The 13669-nt window shown below is 47.4% G+C and overlaps 1 protein-coding gene across 4 annotated transcripts in view; it reads left to right on the top strand.

Moving 5' to 3' along the window:
* LOC144147094 (uncharacterized) overlaps window positions 1–13669 on the top strand; it is a 228279-nt gene that overhangs the window by 128191 nt on the left and 86419 nt on the right. For 3 of the 4 annotated variants that reach the window (XM_077679143.1, XM_077679146.1, XM_077679145.1), the window contains exon 14: window positions 13358–13579. In XM_077679143.1, the coding sequence (XP_077535269.1) occupies window positions 13358–13579 (222 nt within the window). The remainder of the gene's footprint in view (window positions 1–13357; window positions 13580–13669) is intronic. The other variant, XM_077679144.1, reaches the window with a different exon arrangement.

Here is a 13669-nt window from a genome sequence, read left to right as displayed (position 1 = left end):
GTTGGGAACCGGTTAACGTCGTCCAGTTTGCTAGCATAAAACTAATTTCGATGGACTTCTGTGGAATTTTAACAGCACCAAGTGAACTGGGCGTGGTTACCCATCCACCAGTCCAGACGCCGCCGCAGGAAACCTCCGCGCTAACGACTTCAGACTTCACCTCGCTTACGCCCCCCCCCCCCCCCCCCCGCGCTCCTTGCATTGTACTTATTTTCCTCAATTTGCGCCTGCGGCGCCGTTAGTGGTGCAAGAACCTCTATTGCCACAGCTACAAAACAGTCATTTTGCGCACGGGTGCCGCCGAAGCAACGGTTGTAAAGTAAAGTGGCACCACGTAAACGGATATTCTGAAAAATTCTACACTTTGTTGCCGGTGGCTTTTTTGCTGCTCTGATCAACATGTATTCTCATCGCTTTGTTCAACCGCACTGTACATCTTGAGCATTTTCGTGCGAGCAACTTTGGTGCGATTATCCGCAGTAGAATGTAATACTACACATTATATTGGCATAAAAAACAGTTAGATTTGTCCCAAACCCCCGCATTTGTGCAAAAAAAAATGTTTGTCAAAGCGACAACAATCTGAAACATCCACCAACAAGTCGTCGGTTTCGTGCTTTTCACATTCATACTTTCCGTTCGTTCTTTGGCAGATTTAAATAAATTTGTTTTTCAATGTTTTTTGCTTTCATGTTTGTTAAGCCATATATATTTGTATTTGTTGAAGTGCTATTTCTCTTTATCAAGAAAAACAGGAAAATTCAGCTATGACAGCTATTCTGCCACAATATTCAAAACGTGTGGATCAATATTTCACAAAATATTTTATTTTCCTTGTTCTTGACAGTCATTCGTTATGTATTTTAGTTTATAGATGCGTATATACTTATACTTATAATTGTACGTATATATTTGCATTTATTATTCAAATTTTATTCCCTTCAAAAATCATATGGAGGAGGCCAAGGTGCGCTCTGAACCCCCCTCCCGAACAAGATTTGTTGCTACACCTCTGCAAGTAACATATCGTTAGAGTAAACAGCAATAAGATTATGGGTGGTTTGTCGCCAAAAAGAAGTATCTACTTTCCATAGCATTAGTTAGACGATTCATCAATAGAGACAGTAATCCCACATAAAACATCCGGGGTCACATTTAGAGAAAAGATCTAGTTGTACAAGATTATTCAGCATATCAAATTAGAAATATTAATAACAGTTCCATAAAGATGCATTCACAAAACTATTTTATGCAATGAAGTAAAATAATTCTGTATAACACGATATTTTACTCCCGCATTAACTGCTGCTCTCTTGTGTGGGGCAATACCACAGTAAAAATACACGTACAGAGGACAACACCCTTGTCTATAACACAGATTTCGTACTTATAGCGTTATCTTGCCTCGGCCGAAAAACATTTGAAGAAGACTATTCTGTCATTCTAGAGTCTTCACCATATATTTCGACCTCAACGTCTTTTGTGACAAGTTTGAGTCCGCAGATTTCAGAGGCAACCAGTTGAAGTTGAAATCAGTGTTATAGAAAATGGTGTTGCGCACTGTAAAATGCAAGCCCTGCAAAAACAAAAATTAAAGAAATGTATCTACATCTCCTTGAACCACCCTTCCCCGAGCTGTTTCTAAAAAATAGCAAAAACAAAATACATCACTTGTATTCATACCGCCTTGCTGAAGTCACACAAAAAGGTCGTTATCAACAAGAAAACATTATTACGCAACTGTCCTTCTCACAGCAAAACTTTTTCCGTGTCCCGCACGAACTAATAAAATTTGGAAACATAGCTTTTGAAAAACAAATGACCGGCCCCAATGGCTGAAATGAATCCTCAAGGTTCTCGAAATTTGTTTCTGAAAAAAAAACCTAATGTCAGAAAGACGCCGAACAACACAATGCGCACTTTCTTTTCCCTACAAAGCAGTTTCTCTTACATCATAGAAGCGCTTCTCATTGTAGTTCATGCATTTTCCTGGGCCTACGCGTAGAAACTTCCATAAATCATTTTTTCCAAGTAACTCTTCCTTTATTCCCATTTTTCATTTTTTCCTGGACTCATACAAAAATGTGTGTAATGTGCCTTGCGGCCTTCTTAATATTGGGAAAACTACTCGTTGTTGTTTTCCTCTTATTCATGATAATGTCATGAACCCAAACATGATGCAGCTGCCTGGAAAGACAAAAACAAGTTTATTGGAGCGAACTTGTGCTCCCCTAACAACTAAAAAGAATACACAGTTGGCGAAGCAGCAGTCCACAAAGTGACGTGTGCTGGTGAGTGTCGGCGACACAAATCCCGCGGCTCGGCACGGGTGTTCTTCGAACCCTAGAATTACATAGAGAACAGTGTAGATCAAAGGTGACTTTTCTGGGCTAGTCAAATTACGGAAAACATTCTCCCTACCAAACGAGAGAACCCGTGCTTCACTTGGTACACCGATAACACAGCCCGGCGCAACCGGAAGGTTAAAACAAAGCATAAATTCGGAATTCCAATGCATGGTTCGTGGAATTACCCCCCCCCCCCCGTCTAAGAGTGCAGCAACCCGGTACATCAAAGCAAAAAGTCCGTCGTCTTGCATTGTAAGGCTTTAGGCGAACCACGTGGACGACTTTGGGCCGCGCACGTCGTCCTGATGTTCCGGAATCATCATCGGAGATCACCTGGTGGGAAAGTTGGCCAACACGTTGTAGGATCCAGTAGGGCCCGAAATACGGTTGCAGAAGCTTCTCACTGATTCTAATTTGTCGGATGGGAGTCCAATCCCACACACGATCCACTGGGTGGTACTCTGTGTCTGGGCGTAGGAGTTTGTAGCGTCTGGCATCCACCAGCTGCTGGTACGTTCTACAACTCGAGCGAGCTTGCGGGCCTCCTCCGTACGCTAAAGGTATCCTTGGAATTCGGCTTTTAGGCCGTCGTCTTCTACGTGCGAAAGCATGGCGTCAAGCATCGCAGTAGGTCGTCTTCCGTAGACAAGTTACAACGGTGTCACATGCATAGTTTCTTGGATTGCCGTGTTGTTCACAAACGTGACATAGGGAAGGACGTCGTCCCAAGTACCACGTTTCACGTAAACGTACATAGACAGCATACTTGGTATCGTCTTGCTAAAACGTTCCGTAAGTCTGTTCCTTTGGGGGAGGGGCACCATCGTTCTCCGGTAATCCGTGTTTCTGTACGTCAGGTTCCTTGCATAAGCTCCACAGCAAAAGTAGTTCCGCGGTCTTCAAGGGTTCCATGTCAGTGTAGAACTTGGTTTACACTTCGTGACATTTTCAGCAGTTTTCTCGGAAGAGCGGCGGTCTCTGCGTAGCCTGTCATAAAGTCTGTCGCTACGACAATCCATTTGTTTTCGGATGAAAATGTAGTGGCCGAGAAGGTCCACTCCATTCCATTGGAAGGACCTCGCTGGGATGGCGATCTGGTGCAAAAGCCCGGCGGAACTCGTCGGTGGCGTTTTTCGTCGCTCGCAGTCACGGCAGCTCCGCACGTAAGGCGGAGGCAGTAGTAGTTCGCCTTGATTTTTCCAATACTGCCTGCTGCGCCGATATGTCCGGAAGTCGGGTCGTCGTGGCAGGCTTCCGAAATTTCGTCACGAATGCCCGCGTAGATGACAAGAAGATAATTTCTTCTCGTTTTGGGGGTGAACTTCTTCCAGAGGACAGAGGTTTTGAGGCTAAATGCTGGTAAGTTGCGTTTGAACGCCCTAGGCACGGCAATGTTATGTCCTTAGAGACACTCGATCTTGATGCGTAACTCTGGGTCAGCACGCTGCTGCGCGGCTTGGTCGCTCTCCGTAACGACTCCAAAGAACGCGCTCACTTCTTCGGAGTCTCCTGGTGGTGGGTCGAAGGGGGGCGCGAGAAAGGCAGTTGGCGTGGTGGTGTTCTCTGCGAGATTTATAGACAATTGTAACGTCGAATTCTTGCAGGCAGCAGCTCCACCACCAAAGACATCCAGAGGGGCCCATAAAATTGGCAAGCCAACACAGCGCATGGTTTTCTCTCACAGCCTTCAACTGCCTATCGTACATATATGGGCGATATTTGGAAGTGGCCCATATAAAGTGAGGCGCTTTTGTCAGATGCCGAGTCGTTCATCTCTTCGTTCGAGAGACCGCGGCCAGCACAGGCAATTACATTTTCGCAACCGTTTCGGTTTTGAACGATGACGGCACCCCAGCCTATATTACTGGCGTCCGTGTGCTCTTCCGTTTCGGCGTTTTCGTCGAAATGAGCGAGCATGGGCTGGGCCTTTCATGCGTTGTTTCTGCTCGCAGAATGCTTTCTCTTGGCGTTTTCTCAGCTGAAAGAGGTGCTATGCTTCCTCAATCCAGTGAAGGGCATTGCAATGCGTGCGAAACTTGAACGAAGCGCCGGTAGTATGCGCGAAGTCCGAGAAATCACCGCCCGTCCTTCATTTCATTCGGTCTTGGGAAGTTCGCTATGGCTAAAATTTTTGCCGGGTGAGGCAGGACTCCTGCGGCGTTGACGACATGGCACAAAAAGTTGCATTCCTGATACGGGAACCGACACTTTTCACGCCTAAGCGTTAAGCGCGATGTAGAAATGGCCTCGAGTACAGAATCCAACCTTAATAGGTGGTCGCCAAAAGTCCGTGGGAATACTGCAACGTTGTCGTCTCATACTAGGCAATTGTGCCACTTCAGGCCAGCTAGCACAGTATCCATTGCAATTTGCAACGTTCCTGGGGCCGTGCTTAGCCCAAACGGCACCAGCGTGACCTCGTATAGGCCGTAATGGGTTATGAATGCAGTCTTCTCTCGGTCTCTCTCGTACACTTCAAATTGCTAGTAGGTTGTCTTCAGATTCAGCGATGAGAAGTACTTGCGTAGAATAGGTGGTCGAGGGAGGGCGACGTCGATTCGTGGAAGGGGGTGCACGTCCTTTGAGGTCATTCTGTTAAGTCGCCTGTAGTGAACAGAAAACCTTAATGTGCCACCGATGGTCCTTTGGATGGTTGTATGATGTTTCGCTGAGCATATCTTCCACTTGGGTCCGGAAGGCTTCCCGGTCGTGTGAATGCAGCCGGTACAGTGAAGGTTGGGTGGATCGGGGTCCATCGTCAGATATTATTTGGTGCTTCGGTAGACGTGTCTGCTGTATTTTTGAGTTTGACGAAACCCACTCGCTGCAGCGACACTGCAAAGCCAATAATTTCTTCCGTTTTTCATTCTGCAGTGCCTGGTTCTCGTCGAACGGATTGGGAAGATTGAAGGCATCTTCGGGTGCGGGTTCAAAGTCGGCGGCCACAACAACGTCACCCGCTTCGTGCGTTTCGTCGATAATTGCAGCGCTCCTCCATAAGATTAGTGACCAAAACGTGGGATTTGCATTGCACAAAGTGCGAATGCCTCTTGCGATGGAGACGCAATGGCCGACAAGCAAACTTTGGTCACTGTCTATGACACGAATTTCACAGTAGACGGTGGTTATTAAGCTTGCACGGGGTAGCAGGGTGACATGACCATCGGCTATCCTTAGAGCAGCACGGTACTGGTGTTCGGTTCCGGCGCAATGGAAAGGTAGGGGGAAAAACTTATCTACTTCATCTGCAGATCAATCATTGCAACTTTGTTCATCAAAATGCCCATTCCGAGATTCATGCAGCGGGATCAGTTAGGGAAAATGATGAACGCAGCAGGGTACGTTGTGCCGTCTATGGTGACGCGTAATGTGTGCGTTACACTTGGCGTTCCGAGATTTCCTCCTTGAGTGCGTGTGTGTGTACAGTCCCGCCTGGTCGTAATTTTCTTCAGCCTAGATGCGAATGATTTGCTCACTACGGACTAGTCGCATCCCGTGTATATGAGGGACACTACATCAAAGCCGTAGATGGGCAACTGGACGTCGGATGCGTCCTTCGTCGAGTTCCGGGCGCGTCGGGGCGTCATATCTCTGTTCGTGTTGACGGTCGGGCACTATGCGTCGTCGTTGTCGTCGTCTTCTAAGCGCCACATGGCGCCATGTGGGTGTCGTCGTGTGCAGAATTCACGCCAGGGTTAGATCGGGTCGTGGGGCTGAGGGCACGTCGTGGATCATGGTCTTCGGTGAATTATTGCGGCGTTCGAGGATTTTCCTTCTTCCATCATGGTGGAACATCACCTCCATATGTTGCTGCTGTTAGTTTCAGCTATCTGGCCTAGGGGGCCTCATGCGTGCGAAGTAAGCGTTGCTATTGCGCTCGACGATTGGTAGGGGTAGGGCGACGGCGAATGGTTTACACTGTACGCCGCTTAAACCTTGAACGTGTCATTTTGTGTTTCACTTTAGGGGGGAAAGCTATCAAGGTGTTATACACCTTTTTTTCTTGTCTCCCTAATACTAAAACATATAAAGTAACGAAACCACTTTTATTACCTACTTCATTTAGGGCTTCTAATGAACCTGCTTTGCAAAGTGACCCAATAAAGATGTTCACTAAATTTTAGAAGAGGTACTGCTTATAAACGAAAGAGTTACCAAGTGACACATGGGCGTTTCACACAGAGACACTGGGGATGTTTTAAATTCCCATTTAAGAATGGCTTACTGAGCGCCATTCGCAGTGTAATATTTAACAAATAAAATGAGAAATTCACCGTCAGCATCACAGCTTCGGCGAAACAAGTGCTGAGTTTTACTGGGAGTGTGTCCACAGATAGGCTGTTAGGCAATGGGTTCCGCCCACACTGGTCTACACAGACGCCACCACCCCAAAAAACAAGCTTAGTCATGCCGGTAACTTGAAGGTACCTCGCACGCAGGGTTACTGTACCACTAGCGTCAACGCAGTAAGCTGGCAAGTTGGCAGTAGTTTGCAAACTCAGTGTTATGTTACAATCAGTCGATATTACAAACTCACCATGAGTATGCAACAGTATTCAGTGGCGCTTGCTCTCGTAAGTGTCATACTACATACATTCTTAACGCAGATGTAGCGTGGGAACCCGCTCATTAATACCTGGGAGGAAGTGTACAAGCTCACCTTAATCTGAAAGATAATTCACCTGGCCGCTAAGCAGCCGCCACAACTTATCCTGATTCCTCCTCCATAACTAAATTATTGGCATGACAGACTCGGTCTCAAAGCTATCGATGAGAGGCGCCGACATGACACAACAAAAAGGTTACTCTCACTCTCTTGCATGCAAATTTGTACCTGTCCGCCTCCCCCCACCCCTTCACAACCACAAATTCAATCACCATCAAGCCTAATTCAATTTATGTATGCGTTCAAACACACTTATACGTATTCTTGAATTTACAAAGATGAGATTTAGCCACACACACTTCAAATTCCCCGTAACACAAGAATACGGCGTTCTCCCGCTGCCATATCTGCGAATAGCTCCTCCTGATTGGAGAGCTCTACAATCGAGGATGGCCCAGGTTGCACATAAGGCGTCTCCGTATTATGTGCAATACGTCTGTGTTCCATAAAGCGAATCCACTTTCGCTGTTTTCAGTCGGACAAACTTCTGCTTGCAATTTACCGCTATGTCTAACTTCGGCCGATATCGAATTTTTTCTCTCCTATTTTTTGCCTCTTAATCTGCCGCGCATCCTATATCTTCACATATACTGTTAGTGTGCTAGCCGCGTATTGTTATGTGCAAATTTAATGTAGCCTTTGGATATCCACGAACAGGCATAAAGGAGGAGAGGAGGAGAGGAGAATAAACATTTATTCAGTGTAAGTGCTGATGGCAGGGCACTCGCACGGTGGAGGGCATCCTTATTCCGGGATACCCAGGCTGCGACTAGCCGTCCAGGCGCTCTTGTCCAGTTATTTCTGGTGTCCAAGGTACGGATCGATCAGACGAGGCATCCACTGCTCAAAAGTTGGGAAGGGGATTGGGGGTAGGTTTGGAGTTTGATGGCACTCCCATACCTGGGGGTACAGGGTGCCTGGCGTTGGACAGAAATTGCAAAGGGAGCGATACTGAGTCGGGTAGATGGAATGGAGGAGGGTGCTGTGGGGATAAGAATTTATCTGCAATCGCCGAAGAGTGGTGGCCTCTTTGGTTAATTGAGGATGAGGTGGTGGGAATATTCTTCTGCCGAGCCTATAATGTTCCAGGCTGCTTGAATACCTGAGAAGTAGGTCCGTTTTGGTGTCAGAAGAGAACATTCTGTCTCGGGTAATGGCCCGGTGGCTCAATCCCGCGGGTAGGGGTGTGAGCCACCTCATTACCGTCGATGGATTCATGCCCAGGAACCCAGACGGTTTCAATATCAGGTAGCTCTGCAATATGTTTCGTAATGGTCAGTGCTGGTGTAGAGATGCGCCCCCGCTGATAACTTCGACATGCCGCTTGCAAGTCATTTAGTATAGTTATAAAGTCCTTACTGGTCGTGGCAGCCAGGGCAATCGCAACTTCCTCTGCAGCTTCCATTGAGGTTGTACGCACAGCGGCGTGTGCTGGTTCATTTGGATATACGGCTGCGTCGCTGAATCTTGTTGAGTTATTTCCATACTTGGCGTTGACGGCTTTAGCTCTAGCGATGCGGCGTGCCTTGTTATGAACGGAATGGATGTTTCTTGGTAGCGGTAGAACTCGGATGTGCTGTCGAATCTCTAATGGAACACGTATCTTGTGGTCTTGCATGGGTGGCGTCGCGTATCCTAGCTGTGTTTAAGTCGTCCTTCTCGTGTGTGTAAGCTTCAGTTCTTCAAGCTGAGAGGTTCGTAATGCTTCCTCTATCTCCTCCCAGCTATGTATTCCCAGTTGGAGCAACCTTTTCGTTGATGTCTTTGATGGTAATCCTAATACGATCTTCTAAGGTGTTCTAATTTTAGTATTCCATCTGGCTTTCTCCGTTGTTTTAAGGGCAAGATAGGGAGTGCCATATGCGACCCTGCTGATCAGCAGTGCCTGTATGATGCGCAGGTATCGGCCTCCAGCAAACCAAACCTTCTTTTCGACACCCGATGTATGAGTTGCATTACCTGGCTGAGAAGGCGGTTGAGAGCGGCAATTGTATGCATTGCTGATAAATTTTTTGGGAATTACAAGCCCTAAAATACGCAGATGGGGCACACTGGGAACTGGTTTGCCCTGTATTGTGAGCTCGGGCTCAGGGATGCGTTTCTTCCTCTGCGTAGCTTTGCGAGATATTAGAGGAAGCAGAGCGAACTTATCTGCGGCGCATTGTGGGCCTCGGACTCGAAAGTATTCGTGTGCCTTGTCAAGGGCTAATTGAAGGGCGTCTTTTTGCTCCCCCATTGATCCCGTGGGGGCCCAAAGGGTCAAGTCACCCGCGTACAGCGCATGCCGTAGATGCTGGATGTCATTGATTATTCGAGGGAGATCTTTAATTACTATGTTGCATAGGAGCGGTGATGTAACCGAACCTTGTGGAGTGCCCTTTGGTATTGTTTTAAATATTCTTGAACGGAGGTGGCCTATTCCGATGATTACCCTGTGTGCTGTCCGGAAGGCCGCAGCATAGTTATATAGCCTCTGGCCACAGTCAATTGATGCTAGTCCACGAAGAATGGTTTGGTGGTTAACATTATCAAAGGCACTTTGATATCCAAAGCAGGTATGCATCTTTTGTGCGAATTGGAAAGCCTGTCTATTATTTCTTCTTTAGGCTGCAGCACAATATCTTGTGTGGATAGATGGGGGCGGAATCCATACATATTTGTTGGGAAATGCCCATTATCTTCGATAAAAGGGGGAAGGCGATTTTGTACCATGTGTTCTAATAACTTCCCAACACCAGTTGTGAGGGAATGGGTCGCAGATTTGCTGGGGCTAGTGGTTTACCGGTTTTTGGTATCAGTATAATGTCGGTGTGTTTCCACTGGGATGGGAGTGTTCCGGCAATAAAATGTTCGTCAATGTATTCCAATAGAGCCCCTAACGCCCTGGTGTCCAAATTTCGTAGCAGCTTGTTTGGAATCTTGTCCTTTCCTGGTGTAGTATTCCGGGTTAAGTTTTGAACCACCACTTTAATTTCAGCGATCATGAATGGAGCATCCATTTCTTGGTTGGAGCCACCCATGTACGGTTCATGGGTTGGGGCATTGTCACTTGTGTCTTCCCACGGTTTCTGTAATTCTTCCAGGAGATCGTGTTCTGAGCCTTGATAATTGTGAATGAGGCGTTTTAGTTGATGCGACGCGGCTGGTTTAGTTTCCTTGCAACCCATTAGAGAGCTAGGGAGATGCCACGTGCGACGAGTTTCAAGGGTGCCCTGGAGAGTCGTGCAAAATTGAGACCAATTTTGTTGACTGAGTTGTCTTGCATAATCGGTGGCTTTCTGGGTCAGGTGAGCGATACGAATACGAAGCTCCCGATTTGTTCTGCGTTTCTTCCGCCGTTTATTGAGACTCCGCTGGGCTTCCCAAAGGTGCATAAGGTGGGCATTTATGGCCGGACAGTCGTGCTTTAATATGAATTCTTTATTCTGTTTTTTTTTTTGCGGCTTCTAGCATCAACTCCTTCCATCTTTCAATTTCTTCAATTGGACCTGCTGGTGTCGTCTCTCTAAATTTCCGCCAATCAGTAATGCAGGCTAATCTCACCGAGTGGTGCAGATGGAGGACTGTATGTGTTGAGGATGAAGAAGCTTTCTCTAGTCTCCTGGGCGGGAGGAGTTCGACGAATTTATATTCCAACGAGGTGGGAAGAGAATGTGTTTGAGCTGTTTGGTTTGCCTGGATGAGGATAGCCGTCCTTGCCTTGGAATCTTCAGTGTATGTTTGATATCCCCTGAGCTGTATCTCATCTATCTGCGTTTCTTGCAATGCAATGACTGTCGATCTCTATTGAGATGCAAAAAGTGATAATGAGTGTTTCTTTCTGTGATACGAGCGGCAATTTCACTGCCTTATTGTGTTTGGCTCATTCTAGGGGCTTTTAGCGTTACCCACTCTAGCAAGGTTCCAATTCATCATGGTTTGTCATTCGCGTGGGCGGGTTATTCGTGGAAGAGTCCCCACGTTTTCTGCGATTTTTCCGCTTCACTTCCTCGGCGGCTTCCTGACTTCGTGCGATTGCTGCAATACGACGTTCAATTTTACTTCCGAGATCACTGATCAGCGTTTGAAGCCTTCTTATATCCATCTCTGTAGGTGTTGGTACGCTGGGTGGCTGTTGCGTCACCTCCAGTGTGGTCGCAGTACGAGCTACGTGTTTCGCTGGCACCATCTTGATCGTGCCCAGGTGATTGAGGAGTTCTCAATGCGTTGCTCTAGTTTTTCCATGCGGGCTGCCTGTAGCTGTAATTGTTTTCTTAGTTGCTCATTTTCCTTTTCTAGTTGTTGCATTCGAATATAGTCTGCAGCGGAGTATTGTTGTTCAGGCAATGACAGAAAATCCTAAGGTACCCTTACTGGGATAGCAGCAATCGAAGACCAGATTACTTGTGGTGGTGGCTGATGCTGACGTGGGGCATTGTATTGAACCTTCTGGTGATGTAGTTGTTGGGTTAATGGTTGTTGTTGCGGCTGGCGTTGGTATGTTACCGCACTCCTTGCAAGGCGTTCGCGCATGGGAAGTGGTGGTGGAGGCGGACGAAGCTTTTTTCGGCACTCTTTGCTTGCGGTTAGATGCTCGAGTACACACAGTTTGCATTTCGGTGCGCATGCGTGCTCAGGCGCAGGGTCACGTTTGTGGTACTGGGCGCACACGGTCGCCTCTGGTGTCGGGCAACGTCGCGACGGTGTCCGATATCGCCGCACAGCATACAGCACTGCACAGAGCGATGATATGGTCTGCAGCGAGTGTACAGTCCGTGCGCTCGGATGTAAAACGGCACATGTGGCACTTAAAACGTTACCACCGCCGATGACGACTGCCAAAGCTTTCTGCCTTGCACGATCCTGGGCCCTGTTGATTCGAGATTGTAGGGTAGTTGTTCTGTTGTATTGCCGGTGTCTAGGCCATGAATCACTCTCTTGACTGTTCCCAGGAAATGCTTTAATTATGACAGTATCTTGTACGTCACTGCACCCAGTTGAAGCGCGGTTACGTGGTGGAGTGCGTCCGCGCAGTATTCGTTTGGCGTACTTGCTATAACTAGATTTTAAATTGCTTGCACTTGTATTATCACTTGATGATTAGAAATGCCTTCGGGAATTCTACTGGCCACCTCCAGGCCCGCCTCCATTTTCCGATGGCTCCACGAAGCCGAGCGCAGCCCGTCGCGAGGTCGATAGATTATTTTATAGTCCGATTTAGGCAGTCGGGGTGCAGGCGAAGCTCGGGGAGGGCTGGTAGGCTTGCGCTGCGATGGGGCAACCACAGATGTGTAGTCGGGGTGCTTGGCTCGGCGTCGGGCGTTTAATATTTGTTTCCATGGGCCCGGCTGCTGGATCGTTCAGCCGCTGAGTTCGTCGTATTCCATGCTAACTGCTTGGTTGCTCTGCATCGCCTTCGAGGGTGATTGGCCGCCCGCCGGGTGCTCCGGTGCGGCAGCTGCAGTCATAGCCGCCGTTGCGGTGTTAAGCCTAGGTGCTGTAGACGCAGTGGTGCGGTCTTCCAAGGCCGATATCTGATGATAGGGTGGCGTAATGGCGTCAAAACTGGTTTCAAATTGCTCAGGCCAACTTCACAGAGCTACGGAAACTGTTCATTATAGTCAAAGTGCGAAGAAAACGCTAGAACTGACCATCGAAGCAAAAGCCAATGCACGATGTGTCTTCTCTGCTCGGGCTTCCGGCATAAAGGTAAAGTTGGAATTCAGCCGGAGCATAAGACGCCGCTATATATTTATAAATTCTCCAGCAACAAGACTTCCTTAATGACAATCTGAGGCTTTAGAAGTAATGTTTTTCTGTAACGATAATCTGTTTAAAATAGAGTGGTTTGTGTTGCTACGTAAATGCATTTTTTCTCAATTTGGAACTCTTGACAAAAGCAACGCACGCCAAGACATCCACCCAGCTTTCGTGTAGGTAGGCTTTGTTGTTTTCTGTAATTTCTTTCTCAGGACAGCAACAAACCTTGAGGCATACTCCTCTAACTGCGTTCATTTGAAACTCACCAAGAATAGCAGAAAAATACAGAACATCGTAGTGCTGTACTCCCTGATGGTTGCCGTTGATAGAGATGGCAGCTCTCACAAGAGAGCACATTAACTTTCTCACTAGCTCTGTAAATTTTCATTCACAGGGACACTTTTCTGTCGCCCATGCCGCGGCTGTGCAGGGGTCCAACGAATAAATTAGTGCGGAAAAATAGTTCCTCTTTATAACTGATACAAAGTAGTGCAAAAAACGAATATAACTGCCGGCCGTAGACGTTAAACGTGTGGCTAGCACTTTCCCGCCTTGCTCATGCCTATTTTTAATGTTATTTGTATTGCTTTTTATTTAAATGCAGCAGTCTGGTGTGGTGGACCTTCCCACCAAACATGACGAGACGCCGCTTCTTATCGCATCCCGAAAAGGCTATTGGAAGATTGTGGAGCTACTGCTGCTTGCTGGCGCAGATGTAAACAAAGGCGACCAGCACGGAAACACGACACTGCACATGAGCTTGAAAAAGGTGAACGAGCAGCCCGTGAGCCCCAAGGATATGCCAACCGGATGTGCAATGAAAAGAGTAAGTGGAACGACTTTCGTGTGACGTCAGTCGCAGGGGTTCTGAGGGAACTGCTGGAAGTTTGTGGCAGCTATTAGCAGCCCCACTCAC

This window comes from Haemaphysalis longicornis, unplaced genomic scaffold, assembly GCF_048455015.1.
Source record: "Haemaphysalis longicornis isolate Haplotype H1 unplaced genomic scaffold, Haemaphysalis longicornis Haplotype H1 scaffold_7, whole genome shotgun sequence".
Classification (NCBI taxonomy): Eukaryota; Metazoa; Arthropoda; class Arachnida; order Ixodida; family Ixodidae; genus Haemaphysalis; species Haemaphysalis longicornis.
Note: the sequence above shows the minus strand (reverse complement) of the source record. Positions and strands in the feature narration are given on the sequence as shown.